The sequence below is a fragment of the Ooceraea biroi genome, chromosome 4 (genome assembly GCF_003672135.1).
Source record: "Ooceraea biroi isolate clonal line C1 chromosome 4, Obir_v5.4, whole genome shotgun sequence".
NCBI lineage: Eukaryota > Metazoa > Arthropoda > Insecta > Hymenoptera > Formicidae > Ooceraea > Ooceraea biroi.
In genome coordinates, this window is record NC_039509.1 from 13,671,989 (window position 1) to 13,690,297 (window position 18,309).

The following is an 18,309-nucleotide window of genomic DNA, read 5'->3' on the forward strand; positions in this document are numbered from 1 at the left end:
ACGAGGTAAAATATGAAGAAATCTAACTAAAATCGAAAGCAGAAAATGTGTCCAATGAATCGTGTGGCGGCAGTGCCATTTACCACTTATATAATCTAATTTTGGCAATAAAATAACATTGTTCGTGAATGGCTCCTCACAAATACTGCAGCTTTGTCGACTACATGAATGAGGAGTGTGTACTTCATAGAATTTCATAAAATGTCATTGGACACATTTTCTGCTTTTTGACCAGGATCCACTCATTTAGCCGGTCGATTTTAGTTAGATTTCTTCATATTTTACCTCGTACTAAGTTTGTGTCAAGTTTCATAACGATTGGTTTTGTACCACAAAATTTTTACAATTTTCCATACTCCTTTGCTGCGAGAATATTTTTAAGACCAGAATTATACGAAAAAGCGCAGTTTGGTCAATATTTATGTATAACCAATATTTATGTATAACAAAGAGATATATTGCAGAGAAGTAATGTGATATATTTTTATTGAGGCTACTTTGTTGCATTAACGATCTATCGAACATTCTTCTCGTTCTTGATTGAACAGATCTGTTGCAAACGGGCACGCGCATCACGTATCATGAACAAATTATTTGAATCCATAACTGTGTTTTATATATGAGGCGCATTATATGTAATTTAAATTATACCCGCGTTGCGTATCTCTTATCTAACTGCAACATTAGCTTGCATATGACGATTTAATACGACGATTTTTAATATGGAATATATATTAATGGAATATATATTCCATATTAACAATCGTCGTATCAAATACGCATGTTTGATATATTTTTACAATAACGAATCCAGTAGCGAAATTCGTTATTTGTCGAACCGCAAATATCGATCGGCGAGCAGTAAATACGTGCAACACCTTTTTTTTGAAAACATAATACATGTAACGCGACACTGCTGTCTGCTTTTTACGAAGCTTTTCACGACGCACCAAGGCAACCGATTTAATATCCGATAGCTTTACACGAAGTTTCGGATTTCAATTACGTTATGCCATGATACCATCTTTACATGTACGTATGAAACAAATAGAAACAAGCAGGTATTATTTAATGATCCCTGCCGGTCCTATCTGGCACCTTGCTCGATTGCAATGCGTGTGTCGTATACATACAATACATATATACTTACCTCGGCAATAGGTTTCTATTTCGCAATTCGACAGCAAGAATGCAAGGCCAAAGCAATATTAATTGGCAACAATTAGCAAGCCGTTTCGTCATTCGTAACAACAGGAAACCCTCTGTCAATTGTACCGGATGAATTCACTGATTGGGATAAGCAGCCAATCACTGATTGCGACGGGAACGCGCTTGTTAACGGCGATTTTTGCTCTCTCCGCGAATTAATTACTGTTGCAACTCAATCCACAACGGTAATTCTACGCTGTGTTCCACGATGTATACATATGTGGTATGCGAATGTGTACCTCAGATGAAATGTAAAGGGAAATTAAATTATGTGTAATCTGTTTGTCCATTTATTTCTGTATATGTATGTATGTGCATGTGTGTACGTCTACATTTTTCTCATCATTGTAAGTAATATTTGTCAGACTCCACTACCCGTAATTTTTATATTTTGGCATTGGATACTTGGCTTCTCGGACGCTCACTGACGGTCCAGTTAAACTGTAAATTAAAATAAACAAAACTGTATCATTAACTTTGTATGTTGCGTGCATCACGCTCGTAAATGAGTATAGATGCTTCAGATTGATGCAGTCTATTAAGTCAAGCGTTAATTACATTTAAAAATAATTATTACATTTTAAACGAATATAAAACCAACTATTGCAATTTATTGTATAATGATTGTGAAATAATTTTGCAATAGCAAAAATAAAGTTGAATAAATCTTTAGCAAAATAATCCATATTTCTTTTTTGCAAAAATTTTGACAATCGTTAAAGACATGCATAATAAAGAAGATGCATAATAAAGATCTGTTTTCGTAATTTGTGTTATTTTTTATTGCTTTACTAAATTTACAACGTTAACAAGAACAATGTACATTGTGATTCAATGATTACTGGTAACAAGTATGGGTAATTGCAGCAGAGACAAAATTTATAATCTATAATTTACTAATATGTATCACATTACTGAGGTAAACTGCTCGTACAAAAATACGTTTCAGTGTTAGCTTTTACTTAAATAACAAAATCATTATACATTACGCTTGACTGTGAAGTTTAATAAATATTATTGATCCCTTAATACATTTCAGATTAATGCACAATGCATACATAATACGGCTTAGTAATTTCATTAATTAAATCGCGCCGTGTTGCTCTCCACTCTAGGAACTCGACGATTTGCAAAATCCGTTAATGTAATAAACAAAGTATTTTCTTGCAAACAAAGTCTGTTCTTGCGTTGAGGCGCAGATGTCTAGGAATGTTCTGATTTTCCATGCTTTAATTCAATTTTGATTATTCTTTTGATATGTGATGCTTTATTTTGTCTGATTAATAAGCTACTTAATAATATTCGCACTGATTAAATATCTAATAAAAATTTAGGCCTGTCGGTAATCTTGGCAGACAATGACACGCTACACTCACTTTTAATCGCGTAACGGACTTCTGCATTTAAGACTCACACTTTGAGTCACACGAAATCACTTACTAGCTTCAAGGGACGTTAATCCACGTTAGTCTAGCGGCGATCGATAAACGATCCGCCGTTACGAGCTATCGCTACAATATTGACGTTGTAACGCAACGATTGCTTCATTTCAAAGGAGATTGGCGGCACCATTAGCGCTTTATGGTCCAAGCGTGTCACAAGTTGCTCCTACAAAGGAACGTTTCTACGCTCGCAAGAGTGCGAGTTTAACTTCCGAACGCGCAATCCTGAACTGGCGCAGCAAATAAAATTGCAGAAACATTTCCACGGAAACAAGAAATCTAAAAAATATTCTTGCGCAGTTCCTCCTTCAAATACACCTTTCGCTTTTGCGTTTTGATTTCTGATCGATTTGCCGAGCGCTGAATTGACCGATCGTATCCGCCATACGTGTCGCGTATTTTAACGAGTGTCCTTGTTGCACTTGCATCTTCCGGGGAAGATTACGTTTTGTCGATTCCGGCGGAAACTACCACGCGCCTTTTCGATGTAATTTCAGAATATTCGCGAACTATATTCTCGCACGAAGATGCTCTCAGAATATCCTCAGAATACCGATAATACTGTGAGAACACTTTGAGAAAAAGCAAAGAAACTTCTCGCGATATTCCGAGAATATCATGAGAATATCGCTGCAATATTCTTCAGGGAATATTTTCAGGGGACGTTTTCGCGCGAGATGCGACATTGCAGCTTCCTTTGGAGGATATTTCGTCGTTAAGCGGCTCATTCGCTGTCGGAGATACAAGTGCTTCCCCGCAATTGCTCCGTGTCCGCGTGAGCCTCGCCGTTGCCGGAGTACGACACCTTGCTGTACTTGTGGGCAGATTTGCGTCTGCGGAGATACCAGTAGAGCGCGAGGCAGACGACGATGACGATCATGAGGCACATATTCACTAGAAATGCCATGGTCATCCTGCTGAACCATACTGTGTACTGCATCTGCCACGAGAGTCTGCTCAGCACGCAGAACATCGCGCCGTTGCTCCGCGTGAGCTCCGAGTCCGCGTGACAGGTGACGCAGTCCGTCTCACTGGGCCCTTTGCAGGACAGGCACAAGTAATGGCACAGGGCACAAAATGCACCGGCCTCGCTGTCGTCCTGGACCGCGTAAGTCCCGGACGGGCACTGTTGCAGGCAGCTGCCGTTGCTGCCGTACCAACCCGGCGTGCACACTGAAAAATTAGATACACCATTGACGCCATCCTCGTTCTTGTCTAGTCTCGGCGGTTATTGTTGTACGTGTTAAGCTTGTGAATCGTGTGCTGTTGTCGCTAGTGTTGGCTGTTGTTGGCTGTTATTTGCAGTATTGTGCTGTGTCGCACTCGAATTTGCGTGCGATGTGACGAACATGAATGGCGTTACGTACGAAGAATACAAATTGATGGGTTCGAAATGACTCAAAAGTTGTAGTTCCTATTGAGAATGTATTTATGGGTCTTCTGATTGATTTGACGGAAGTTACGTGGCCAGAATTATTTGTAATAGTTAAGTTAATGATATAAATTTATTTTGACAAGATGAGAATTTTGTACTTTGCCATTTTGTAACGCCATTCAGTTGCTCAGTATAGTTTACATATTGCAGAATATATTCAATTTGAGTACACTTAGATTATAAAAATAAAACTATAATAACAGAATCTTATCTTATAAGATACAGCAAATGAAGTGTCACAATTTCAGATTTTTTGGCCAATGTGCATTAAACTTGGGCGAATGACGCGATTACATGAAATATTAACAAACTGCTTGAAATTTATACAAAGCTTCTCATGTGCACACTCAGTAAATACTCAGTCAAGTCATGATTAATTTATATTACTCAACTTGTCTATTGCAAATAAGAAAATTAAAAAAGATAATTCTTCAATATTCTTTTCAGTAAGTCGATAAAATACATTAATTAAATGAAATATCTATCAGTTGAGATATAAAAAAATTATTTCGCCCAAGCTTGAAGTATTATATATATATCTACTATTCATAATTAAACAATAAACTGCTTCTTAAGGTATAATCACGCGTTCGAGATACTAAAATGAATTCAAGAGAATAAATCGATTTTCGAATAAATAAATGAGGAATGAAAACCAGCAAAGCTTTGAACACTACAATTTTTAAAATTTGCGAAACATGCAAAAGCATATATGTGCCATGCTGTACTTCATTTAAAAATCATACATAAATCAGTAATATTTGTCGCTCATTTTGGACGTAATATGTCAAACGGACGCATATATATGTGGATGCAATTTTATTGCATGTATATAGTGCAATTTTTATTAAACGCAATACTATAACGAGTCTATGGAATTAACAGTTACAACGTTTGCTATCTATAAATAATTTACATCGCCATTTTCATGCTCGCTTTTGTATAAAGTATGGTTTGTGATATAAAGCAATTCATCTATTTCTAGGAAATAAATAAAAGAAGCTTTGAAGACTCATTTAGAGCTATTTTCCTCCATTTTTTTATCTATTGTATAGAATCTATCATCTATTATATGGATTAATATCCATAAAATTTCCATTTTTATTACGCTACTTTTAACATAATCTTTTGTTCCTTTTTACGTATATACAGGGTGAGGCACCTAAAACAGGCCACCTGAATATCTCGGCTGTTATTGGTGATAGAACAAAATGTGTCAGATCAAACCTATATGGTTTCGAGGGACACATAATTTGTTCTAAATAGTTTTTTATTAGGTGGACGCGTAGAGGTCATATGAAGGTCAACTTCTTTTTTTTAATGGTATGATATGTTTTTTTACGTACCATCTAGTAGAGTGTTTGAAGATGCGCACATTGATCTACGGGTCAAAATCATTCAAGGTCACTGAAGGTCAACTACAAGGGAAAATAATTTACTTTATATTGCCTAGAGTCCTCTGTTATTAAAAATACTGTAAATTCAGAAATGAAAAGTTCTAGCCCTTAGAAATTTTTTTCTTTTTCCGCGAAGTTCTGAGTTGTTGTTATCATTATTTTTTATATTGCCTAGAGTTCTCTGCTATTGAAAATACCGTAAATTCAGAAATGAAAAAGTTCTAGCCCTTCGAAATTTTTTCTTTTCCGAGAAGTTCTGAGTTGTTGATATCTATATTTTTTTATATTGCCTAGAGTTCTCTGCTATTGAAAATACCGTAAACTCAGAAATGAAAAAGTTCTAGCACTTAGAAATTTTAGCCTTCAGTGACCTTGAATGATTTTGACCCGTAGATCAATGTGCGCATCTTCAAACGCTCTACTAGATGGTACGTAAAAAAACATCATACCATTTAAAAAAACGAAGTTGACCTTCATATGACCTCTACGCGTCCACCTAATAAAAAACTATTTAGAACAAATTATGTGTCCCTCGAAACCATGCAAGTTTGGTCTGACACATTTTATTCTATCACCAATAGCAGGCGAGATATTCAGGTGGCCTATTTTAGGTGCCTCACCCTGTATATATAAAAGAATAAACCAAGTGAGAAATGAAGAATATCATTTTAAAAAATAGTTTCCAAATTTTATGAATATCTTTAGATCTCTTTTCAGTGTTCTCCAATAATTATATTATTATTGGATTAATATTGATATAGTATATCAATATTAACTATAATAAGATATATGATATGATATTGCTTTCTTTTTAATATGAATATGATATAATTCGATATATCAATAATTCGATCATTTATTTTTGATAGAAAAAGAAAAAGAGAGATAAATTTCAGAAATAGCGACATGATACTTAAAGAAAGTTTATTTACAGAAAAATTACAGGCATTGATAATAGCGTTAAAGTATAACATTACCAATGATTTAACTATATTTCTCTACCACCACACTTTACTTTTATAAGGTGAAAATGGCGCACTGCGTACATGAAAGCATCTTTACGCGATTAATATTACCATCAATATTTGAACATTATACGAGTTCCACGCTGATGAACTTGCATTAAAGCTGTCAATTTTGTTGGCAACAATAATTGTACCAATAGTTATTAGTTATAGTTAATAAGCGATTTTCTGTCTGCAGGATAATACACGTAAAGATTCTTTAATACAAGAAATAATAGAAGCAAAATAGAAGCAAAAGAGAAACATGCAAAGACAAAAGCGGGAAGGACTGTTAGCAGCGAAATGAGAAAATATCTTTCATTTCTGTTAAAGTATAAAGTAGATGAAACCTGGAAGAATTCATCTATCTCTCAAAAATCTCGCTACAGATTTTGAATTACGTTTGATATTAATTTTGATAATTAACAATCAGTCTAATTATTATGTCGTCGAAGTCATCGATGATGATAAATATGAAAATGATATTGGATATATATGAAAATGTTCATATGTAGATTATTCATCGTCTGCACGTAAAATATAAAATATTATTATAAAAGTACAGAATGTTTTTTTTTACGTTATGATATTCAATAAAATATCGTAAAAGCAATACACAATTAATATTAACTGACTTTATAGGTAATTATACATTACGTTCTTTATGAAATAACTTTATTACAAATTTTATTAAAATTTCTATGGAAAAAAAGAGAAACTCAAAAGCGTTAATCTTTTCCCAAGATGCTCTGTACATCTTTCCTAAGATGCTCTATGAAAGCTACGTAGGTGTCAGATTAGAGCGCGATTGAAGAAGATTGAATCTCGTTCGCCCAGGCATCCAGGTACTTTTGAGAGTATTAAATCACGACGGAGGATTAAAATAGGATATTATATAGAATGAAGAAGAAGTAAGACTCACCGTGCTGGTGAAGCAATCAGGGATAGGGCTGTTTATTTTTTGTTTATTTGTGTGCGATTGTGGATGTGTGGATGTGGTTGTGGTGGTGATGGTTGGCTGCCGGTCTGAGAAAGTCCGCGTCCGGAATTTTGCCACCATGGCGAGCCCAAGTACCTAAATACGTTTCCTGAACCTGCTGTGGGATAAAGGAATAAAGCGACGCACGCGTGACAACTGCGAGACTGCACGTGATCTTTCCGTTTATTTCGCAAGCTACTCAATTTCTACTTCACGTCCGCCGAAGAAGCGTTTCCCGTTTTTCTCACCAGCAATATTCAAAAATTGGAAATTTTCAGCACGGGTATAATGCGAGGAACGCTCAATTGATGTATCGATGGGGAACTTTTTGTACGATCGAGTTGACGAAATACAGCAGAAAAGAAAGTAATAAACGTAGTTCCGCGTCGATTTAACAAGTTAAATAATGATTAGTGAGATTAGTTATATATCTCGTTCTGTGCACGAGCAAGGATGTTGAAATGAATTAATAGGATCAGTGATATTAACTTCAACTTAACGCTCGAATGATTAGTAAATGATTGGTCAAACTAAGACTGTCCAGTTAGGAGGTATTAATCATCAGATCTCTAAGAGTTATTCTCACGCGGTGGATTAACCATCTTTGTCTCGGCAAGATTGCAATAACTGTATCAGAACTGCTCTGTTCATAAGCTCACGCGACTCTAATGTGCCATCTTTCAACGTTCTCCAGTTTACATTTGTTTCAATCGAGATAGAATGAATAGATGCTTCTATAGAAGACGTGGGGCGAATCATTAATTTGAATAAAATATGTAAATCAAACGAATCGCATTTCTGAAAAATAATGCAAGAATAAGGATAATTCGAATAATTTGAATATACATATGTAATAACGAAAGAGACACGTGCATAAATAGGAACGAAATGTGCTCTTTGTAACGTGAAATGAATAAAATTACTTCGTTATTTTTCATATTACATCTTCTTGACGTTCGAGTGTAATGCACGATTCGAAAGACTGGAAAATATGTCGTGGCGAGAAAATCATAATTTCAGTATGGGATCTGATAGAATTCAGCGCGCATATAGTCACGTATTATTTATTTCCAAAAAAAGAGTAACAATGTTACAGAGTTTTTATGTATTTTGTTAAATTTTTGTCACGTGCTGCGAATATAGTAAAACTTGAAACAGTTAAAAATAGATTAAAAAAGAAGATATTGTGAAATTAGTAATACATGCAATTTAAACACATTTGCAAAATAATATATTGTACATGCATGTGATATAAATATTATATACATATCTAAAATATACACTTCAATGCACCATTCCAAAAGCATTGATGTACCTCGAAAATGACAAAATAAAATAAGTCAAGTCAGTAATTAATATTGTATAGAGCGTATAGAGCTAAATATAAAAAATATATTTTTATGTTAAATGTATTATTTGATTCCCAGCTATATTAATTATTTCCAAAATGTAAGTATTAGTAGTATTAGTAGCTTTCAAAATATAAATATTGTTATCTAACAATCATAACGTGGTTAAACAAATTTATTATGAATGCCAAAACAACGGAGATGGGGTCATACAGCAATTTTCGAAGTTTATTTACTGAATATTACTGAATTATTCATGAGAAGCAAGAAGATGATAGCCCTTTCCTATGCAGCAAAGTTAAATCAAACTTTGTGCCAGTGTTGGTCCTTGGAATTTTTCTCGGATTTTCTCGGAACGTGATACTTATTATTTCTTTTTCCTTTTACATTTATTGTATTTTAGTTTTTCTTTATTGAAAGAACATACCCATTAAATTACATCAATTACATGTAACTCAAAAGATATGATTAAAGTAAATGCTTAATTAATATTTTTCAATAACATTAGCATAATAACGTTATTAAGAAATGACAACTGTAAACAGTTGTCGATAAAATAACATAATTTTAATTTTTTTAATTTTGGAACTTTTAATCCCGCAACATCCTTTTAAAACATTATTAAAGAAATATTAACGTTTATTACACATAATGGAAAATGAAATATTAACGTTTACTACACATAATGAAAAATAAGCTTATTGAAAAGAAAAATAATACTAAACATTATAAAATGATAATTCAGCATTTCATAAAATAATCTTGATTCCACAGGATATCTTGCTTTAATTCTAGTATCACTAATACATTGTCAAAATTCATATATAAATATTGGCTTAAATATCCTCTTTCAAAATTATATAAATTTCCAAAAGCTATGGAAACTATGGGAACTAAAGGCTCAATTAGATGACGATCACGGAATTATGGCAACCCCATACATCGAATAGCTCATACACCGAAGTTGTACCTGTCGTATGGCTTTATCCACGAACGGAAGCATGCTTTAGTTTGGCACATACCTGCATCCTCGTGCAATCGAGATTAGAGCATCGGCAATGTTAGATCGTTAATTGGATCGTGAGGTGCAAGTTAGTAGACGGCGGATGGGTAGGACTGCAGCCGAATGAGTTACATGTTAAATCGAAGGATAAGCGGATGAAGGAATCACGTCGCATTCATACGAAGTTTCAGCCAATCGTAAATTCTCATTTCTCACTTGCGATTAAATACGATGTTACATAGAGCGGCGACTGTATTTAGCAGATTTATAATATAAATGCTCTTCATTAAGTGTTTGAGTCCGCTGGGGTATATACGATATCATCGTTATTTAATCTCATAATCGGGATGACTCTATAAAATTTAGAAACTATTTATATAGTTGACATAATAACTTAGAAATACTTTATATATTTGAAAAGTCTAGATTTCGTAAAAAAAGATATATAAGCGTGACAATCCCTTTTCGCCCTTGTCAAAAACGCATTCATTGAATAAATTTCCTCGATGTTGTAAAAAAGCTGTGCAAGCTTCTAATTTGAATGCGATTTACATTCTTCGATCCAACTTTGTCTTTTCGCGCGAGATCGGAGCGCGGCCGCGGATAAATAACGTCTACGAGACAATTCTTCAGGAGATTATCCTCTTTTAATTCGTTCATGATATACAAATTCCAATGTCGCATATAATGACTCGTAGTAGTTTTTTCATTGCTTATACAACGTGTATTATGTATATGTGTACATAAATGTATGTAGCAGACACACTCGCGTCCCGCACGCGCGAGTCGCGCCTCCTCCCCGCGTTCTCTCCTCCGGAAAATTACACTTTGCAAACGCTCGAAATGGATGTTTCGTCGATGCAATTGTCGGTGTGTACATTTATATGACAGTTAGAATCTTGTGGTGGAAAAAAGGACCGAAGCCGAGCGGGGAAACGAACGAGAGGATCGCGGCGCGAGACACGCAATCGCACCTCATCACTCTTCTTCCTTCCTTCTCGGGAGCTCTATAACTTAAGATATGTCGCTTCTCCAAGCAAGATACATTTTACAATACATACAAACATTTACAGTAGATACATTAACAATATGGCAGACAATCGCGAGGGGACAGCACCAAGCGATCCGGAACAGCGTCTGCTTCGAATAGATTTGTGCATTCTGAGATTTGTAATATGTTGATAATTATAGCCTTAACTTGGACGTGTATATCTGCAGAATGATTGTGCGCGTAGACTGCATCCGGTGCAGTGCAAAGTGATTATAAAATTGTGTATTAAAGTTGCGTGAGTATCATAATATGTAAAGAGAATATTCTACAAAACTTTATCCGGATGAGTTGCAGATGCGTCTGTTTGGAGAAAGCACTTAGCTTGCATGATTCTGTTATTAATTGTATATATCATCGTCATTTATGAATTAATCTGCTTTCGCGCTAAGTACGCGAAGGCACAACATTATAAGAGCATTTACGCGAGAAAGCGCAACTGAAAAGTGTGCTTAACGTTTCAGATTAAGATTCGAGATGAAAGGGAGGAATTATCTTTCCTATCCGTCTTAATGCAGAAATACATTTTGTAAGGCAGTATTACAGCTTTGAAGAGAGAGAGCAAAATTGTCACCGCGACTGGCGAATTGCGATTATTTTCCTGGAAGGCAGAATCGACGAACGCAATAACGTTGAACGTGGAATGTAATTCGCGCGGAGTATGTGAAACTATGTATTCGCATAAAATTCCTCAATGGTTTCTCGGATTCTTTCAATCGCGAGAATTCTATTTGAGATGCTTTTCCAAGCCGACGTTTATAGTAGTGATTTTATGGAAAGGTGCACATTACATCGAATTATTGTCGCGGTTGAGCCATGTGCGTGTGATCGGTGCACAGTAGCGGATATTAAACATCAACTCGTCTTTAATTGCTTATCTGGATGATTTGATCGAATTTGATTTGATTAAAATTGAATTTCCGCTTCACGCTCATAGTACGATTGCGTTCTGCGCGACCTCAATAAAATTAAGCACATTCACTCCGGAATTTATGACGTAAAAAGCGCAGATATAGTATCGAAATGATTCTAATATTACTCTAATATTTGACGAAGCTGATTGCGTGGAAATGCGTTACGCCACGTCGCAACAAACGGCATGACAAAGCTACACAAATGATAGAAAATCTACGGATACACTTCTTCACTCATTTTCACGCGATCTGTTATCCGAGTAAACGTTACGGACGAGTGCAGCGAGTGGTGCTGTCATCGCGATGTAGATTACATCACAGCTTTGGGATGAAATTACCGCAGAAAGAGAACTCGCGTTTTCGTTACCGGAAATCCCCCGGCTGTCCCGGCGCGATGTCGCAGGTATTGTACATCTCGGAAGATACGTCACACCTGAACGAATCAAAACACATCCAAAGTTCCTTGTACTACTTGTAGTATCCACGTTTATATCAATTTTTTTTGGTTTTCTCGTAAAACCAACACTCCTCCACGCTGGTTAATATAATTGACTCTTACTCTTAGAGAGAACTGAAATTCGCTATACATATAGATAATCGGTCTGTACTTTCGTTTTTCGTAGTTTTCACTGTTGCTCTCAGTTTCTCTTTCCTCTATATTCCTCGTACTCTCTTACGCACACGCACACACATACCTACACATACATTCTCCCTTTCTCTCTCTCTCTCTTTACTTCTCGCGCATTCTGTTGATCTTTGCGTTTCTCCTGCCTGTCTCAATGGATTTCATTTTAGAACACGTAATAAAATTATTTCTTTCTCTTTCTACTCGTCTCCCGCGATCTCGAACGAGCTCGTCGACTCTACGATGTAACTTTCGTCTTTACTTCTTGTATGGTAGCGGAACGACATTCCGCAGCGACGATTGTTCGTCATAAGAGTCCTGGAAAGACACCAGTCCTTTCAGTCGTTTCGCTTCTCATTTTTATTATACCATAGCCACACTATGTCGCAGAACTTCGCTACCTTGTCTCCCTGACGAACATCACTACGGTAAAGTCGAGGATTAATAGAAGAATCGCGAGATGCACTTTGGTTCAAGTTCTGGTGCCCGAGTTTCGTGGGAAGTATCATGCAGCATCCCGCGATTTTTCTCGTTCGCGAAAACCCGCGAAGCTCGACGACATTCACGAAGAGTCAATACCTCAGGACCCATATTCCCTATTTTTCTCCACGTTTGACGTTAAAAATGTAGTCGTCCGATTTATTATTTATTTATTGTTATGTGATGTGTTATTTATTTCCCTGATATAAAAATCGACATGAAACAAAAAGTATTTAACGTCAAATGTGTGATAAACAAGAAAGAAAATAGATCTGAGGAGGTTCTAATATGTTACATGAGCACCCAATGGATCATTCAATCGTGAAGTTAATCTTTCCTGACTTTCTCTGCTTTTTCTATTGGTATTTTCATCACGATCGCCACTTATCGAACATTTATTTGTTTCCTCAGAAAAGCGCGAATAGTCAACCCTCTATAAGCCAACACGGATTTCGATTGTTATCAAGACTGTTGTAAAAACCGCAAAATTATCGTAATGCGACACATTACATTCTTGGTTTTGTTTTTCTCATTATTATATTACAATTTCTTTTGGATGGATTGCACAAAGATTGGATTATAGAAGGTTAATTGACAATAGTTTAAAGTATCGCGCGATGCCTCGTCTTATAACGGCTTTCTTTCGATGAACAATTTATCGCGTGGGAGATCACATGTATTGAATTTGCAACGTTCGCTTTTCAATGTTTAATCCGCGATATCAGCCGTATCCTCTTTTTCTTTCACTTTCTTTGTGGCTGTTGAAATTTTATTTATGGGCACTTCAAGAATCATCGTTCCTTGATCGATGGCGCAAGTATCTTCGCACGCTCCACGTGCGAAGAACAAAAGAAAGCAGTAGAAAAGTCGCGAGATTAAGTTTAACGGTTTACTCGGATGAATCATGCAAAATCAGCAAAATGAGAACTCATCGGTTTGTTAATTTAAGTACCGCGTTAATTTAAGTGGCAGGTAACTATAATATAAACGCGTGTACAGCACGAAGAACGCACGCCTATGTGATACGGAAGCGTATTTTTTCTTAATTATACACACCCGCGATTTCCGCTTAGTCTATATTGAGACACTTAAATACACATTCTAACTGAACGCTACCGAAAACCTCTTTGCAGATATCGAGACGAATGCTGTGCGAAGTCGCCGTGAGAAGAATCTGAATTTTTTCGGTTTGAAAAGCATCAAACGCTTTTTGATCAAATCAGGTAACGTGATTATTACCTCGAGAAAGGTAATTCGCAAAATTATCACTTATTTCGTCGCTCCCGCTTTTGCATGTGGGAACGCGAAGATTATTCATCTAAGTACGGTCACATAAGTCACGCTGCATACAAAGTATTACTAATTACTTCGCATCTTAAGTTTACTAATTAAAGGATTGTGTGTTACATTTCGAGAAGAGTATCCCGATAATAACGGTGCTTCTCTTATCAATGTGTTCTTTTACCTGCGATAACTTGGAGAATCACAGGTTGGTCCATAGAAAAGTGTCCAAAATAAAAAAAATCTATTAATGCTATTATACATTCCTCTTTTGATACATAGAATCATGTATCGCACTATTACGCTATTTTATGTGTTAGAAACTTTTAAAACTAATACTTTTTCACTTATTTACGTGTGAACGATTCAATCACTGAGATGTTTAAGAGATTTGAAGCTTAAGAGGGAAAGTCTCGTGCTCTGTCTAAAATATCAAAATAATTTTCTCATAGACCATCCTGCACAACGTCTTGTAAATCAAATATCGAAATATACGTACAAGAAAAGAAAGATATGTAAGCGTAGGCTAATTTCACAGAACAGCACCCATTGCGATTTGATTGATTGAAATGATATGTGCGTGAACAGCTCCACACTTATTCAAAAACGATAACATAATAATTGCGGTACCAACGACAAATACGTAGCATTCGCTTACGTTGATATGAAATGTAATAATGCAATCACAATGTGTAACTAACAAATATAGCTATTGTACATGTTATTGATACAGACGAGGATAATTAAAGTCTTTTCGACAATATATTTATCATAGTCTGTATTTGAGATTTTTATTTCCTAAAAATATATACTACGCGTGCCAAACAATCGTGGCTAATGAAGACATAGAGAGCCGGATCTTATATTTATGCAGGAATCATTTTTTAAATACAAAAATAAAGCAACAAGAATATCACGGAAGAAAATCTAAGTAATTAGTCTTTTGCTATATTAACAAAATTAACTTTATTACTAAATCTTGCAAAAACGAAATCCTGCAATTATTCCATATGAAATAAAAAAAAAAAAGAATTAATTTTTTTCGGGTAGTAACAGATGCAATAAACAAAACATGTTTATCTATTCACATCAAATAATTCTTCGAAATCAGATAAAGCACTGGGATCGTAATCGAAGAAAGCAGATAATGAGGAAAACTAGGAAAGGGGAAAGAGCTTATTATTTATCACAATTGATTTATATCTGTACAACATTAACAGTAACACAGAGGAAGATAGAAATAAAAATAGCATAAAAATAAGAAAATAGTAGTAGTAAACATAGTGTGAAATATTTTTGAAACAGGAGAATATGAAAGAGATAGTGTGAGTGGACAGACGTGTGATGAATCAACATATCAAGATAATTCACATATTTGAATACTTGGAGATCGAATTACAATCTCATGCACGTACAACTAATTGCAACGTATAAATTCACAATTGGTCTCCCAATCGAGAAATCGAGTTATCTGTCGGTCGTTTGTCGGCACGAACAAAAAAGATCTCAAGGGATGTTCCACGATGTTGAACACGTCCTCATTCTGGACCAAGTCGCAGATTTAACGTTCTACATTCTAAACACTCCACCTGTGGTCACTCGCAAAGGTACAATTACACATTATCTGTGTAGACATCCTTCTCCAGCATTGAGTCTCCATTTTGCACGCGACCATTAAAATGATTCGCTCGCGAGCAGAACGTTCCGCTCGCAAAACGCTGATCGAGTCGCCCTTTTGATCAGAGATGGAAAATTCAGAGAAACCTCGTCTGCGAATCAACCCCCCTTTGAATTTCCGTCCCACGCATTGCCGCTTCAAACGACATCGGAATCGCTCTCTTTCTCTCGACGTTCCTCGCGATACGACGGTTTTCTTTCGCCTTACCTCGCGAGAAACGAATCTTTGATTAAAGGGAACTTCCGCGAATGTCGGGGATCTGCTGGCAAAAATAGTTTCTCGCGACATCGACCGCCTTAAGAGAAGGGAGGGGGGAGGAGGTACGAGGTACTCTGTGGAAAGAAGAAATTTCATACGGGCTAAGTTTGACGTACAAATTTCGATAAATAAAGCAACGAAATTTAACAGCGACATCTGTGAAATTTCGAGATATCATATAAACGAATAACATTATTTTGCAATGTAAACGAAATATGTAAACATAATACGTGTATAATGCTTTCACAGTAATTTGAAAATTATAATGTTCTTTAAATGCAATGTTAATTAAATCTCAGTTCTGCGCTTCAATGCAGTTTTGAAGTAAAGAGGTAATTGATTTTAAAACATACCTGAACAATAAAGTTTAAATAACGAAGTTGAAAATGGTAAAAGACGATATTGATTGATGCAAATTTTTCTGTTATTATACATAAAACCAAATTTCAATTTTATTCAGCGATGCGTTGAGTTCGAATGTCGTATAAAAAGCATAAAACAATGACTATATAGGAAGCGGAATCGAGGAATAAAATATGTATATATATCCGATTCTATGCAAATTTGGGATTTTTCCTGCACCCGCGGGCATGCAAGGAATCGAAAGAGCGCGCATAAAATATAAAAAAGGACTCCTGAAAATTGCATCAACGGTAAACACGATTTTTCGTTCTCCTGATAGAAAATTTGGATTCTCTCCTTTTCTCTTATATTGATCGTTGGCTAAAATATTATATTATAAAATATTATAAAACGTTATATAATAATTAAAATTTGGATTCTCTAACTCGTTCCTAAATCAACTGTGATGAGAGAAATCGCGCAATTAAATAAAATAATAATTAAATTTCTATTGTTGATATCCTGTTGAGAATAACAGTGCGAGATAAATCCAAGCGCTAATTTCGAAATTGTGAAATTGAGTGCATTCGGCGTATAAAGCATTCGACCGATTTTTACATCTCTTGACCGACATCATATCAGCGGATCCTGAAATTAATACGTTCAAGCGCATTTTTTTGCTCGCAACTGCTATTGAAAGCCATCCATTAGAGTATCAGCGCATCTCGAAAAATCACAAACGTTTCACTCGCAGAACGCCACTTCGAAAGAGACATTCAGTGTCACGATGGTAACGTCAATTTAATTTTACAGGCATTCGATATTCCCTTTTTCGGACGATTGTTCAGCCTCTCGGTGATGCAACGGTTTCTAGAGTTTCAATGTGCCGTGAAAGTTTCGTGTGGAAAGCCATTGATCGAGTCAAGCGATTTTTGCGAATTGTCAATCATGCCAATGGTACTTACAGTTGAAAAATATGAGGAACATCTCGGCAATGACTTGTACTCGACTGTACACGTGATTTCTCGATTGAGCACCAACAGATACATAGCGATGTATGTATATTGAATCTACGTGTATGTACAATGTTTTTAGTCAATCGTTTTCCGTTAAAACTGTATATCAACGTTCGTCAGTGCTGTTTCGCTCGTTTGCGTTTTATATACATAAAATCGGTAATCTAATATCCCCAGGGGCGGAAATAACTCCGTGCCGATTGTAATTCGATTCCTGGCTTGTCGTGCGCAGTTAACTCCTGATTTGTGGCCTACAACTTTCGACGGAGAACATGATTGGATTCTATGCGCGCCGTGATATAAATCGTAAATCCTAGAAACGAATTCTCCCACAGTGGCGAATTCTCAATAGCGGAAACTCTTTGCCGACTCGATGATTCGTTGACGATCGGCGCTCGATAAAGAATAATCTCTCCGGCCGCGCAGCCTCGGTTTTCCCGTCGAGTTTTCCGTTTATCCACGCAATCGCGATTTTCACAAAGATCGCATGATCGTGCGATCGCCTCTAAGCTCGCAATAATACATAGCCGCCAGTATTTATCGAGATTCCTCCCAAGCAAAACGATGCTGTTTAAAAAGTGTTCAGAAAATATCGTTTAACGGCGCGGCGTTTTGACCGTCGTGAAAAGTCGAGGCTTAAATGCAAAGGGCGCTCGATGCATCGCTTGTAAACGCTCGCGGACCACGTGGTTTTCAGTTATCATAGTTTAACAACGTTGAGCAAGTGTGTCGTGTCGAAAATTTGATATACCGTATCTCCAAGGCCGAATGTGAACCCTGAACGTACGAGCGGCGCTGTCCATCCGGTTCTCTCTTTTTTAACGAGGCATTGAAGGCGATACAAAGCTG

The 18,309-nt window shown here is 36.1% G+C and overlaps 1 protein-coding gene across 3 annotated transcripts in view; it reads right to left on the bottom strand.

Moving 5' to 3' along the window:
• Positions 1–221: 221 nt before the first annotated feature.
• Positions 222–18,309, bottom strand: part of LOC105278329 (furin-like protease 1) — a 220,195-nt gene continuing 202,107 nt past the window's right edge. For 2 of the 3 annotated variants that reach the window (XM_011337361.2, XM_011337351.2), the window contains one exon: positions 1,484–3,824. In XM_011337361.2, the coding sequence (XP_011335663.1) occupies positions 3,376–3,824 (449 nt within the window). In that variant the 3' untranslated portion in view covers positions 1,484–3,375. Of the gene's footprint in view, positions 3,825–18,309 lie in introns of all 3 variants that reach the window. The other variant, XM_026969219.1, reaches the window with a different exon arrangement.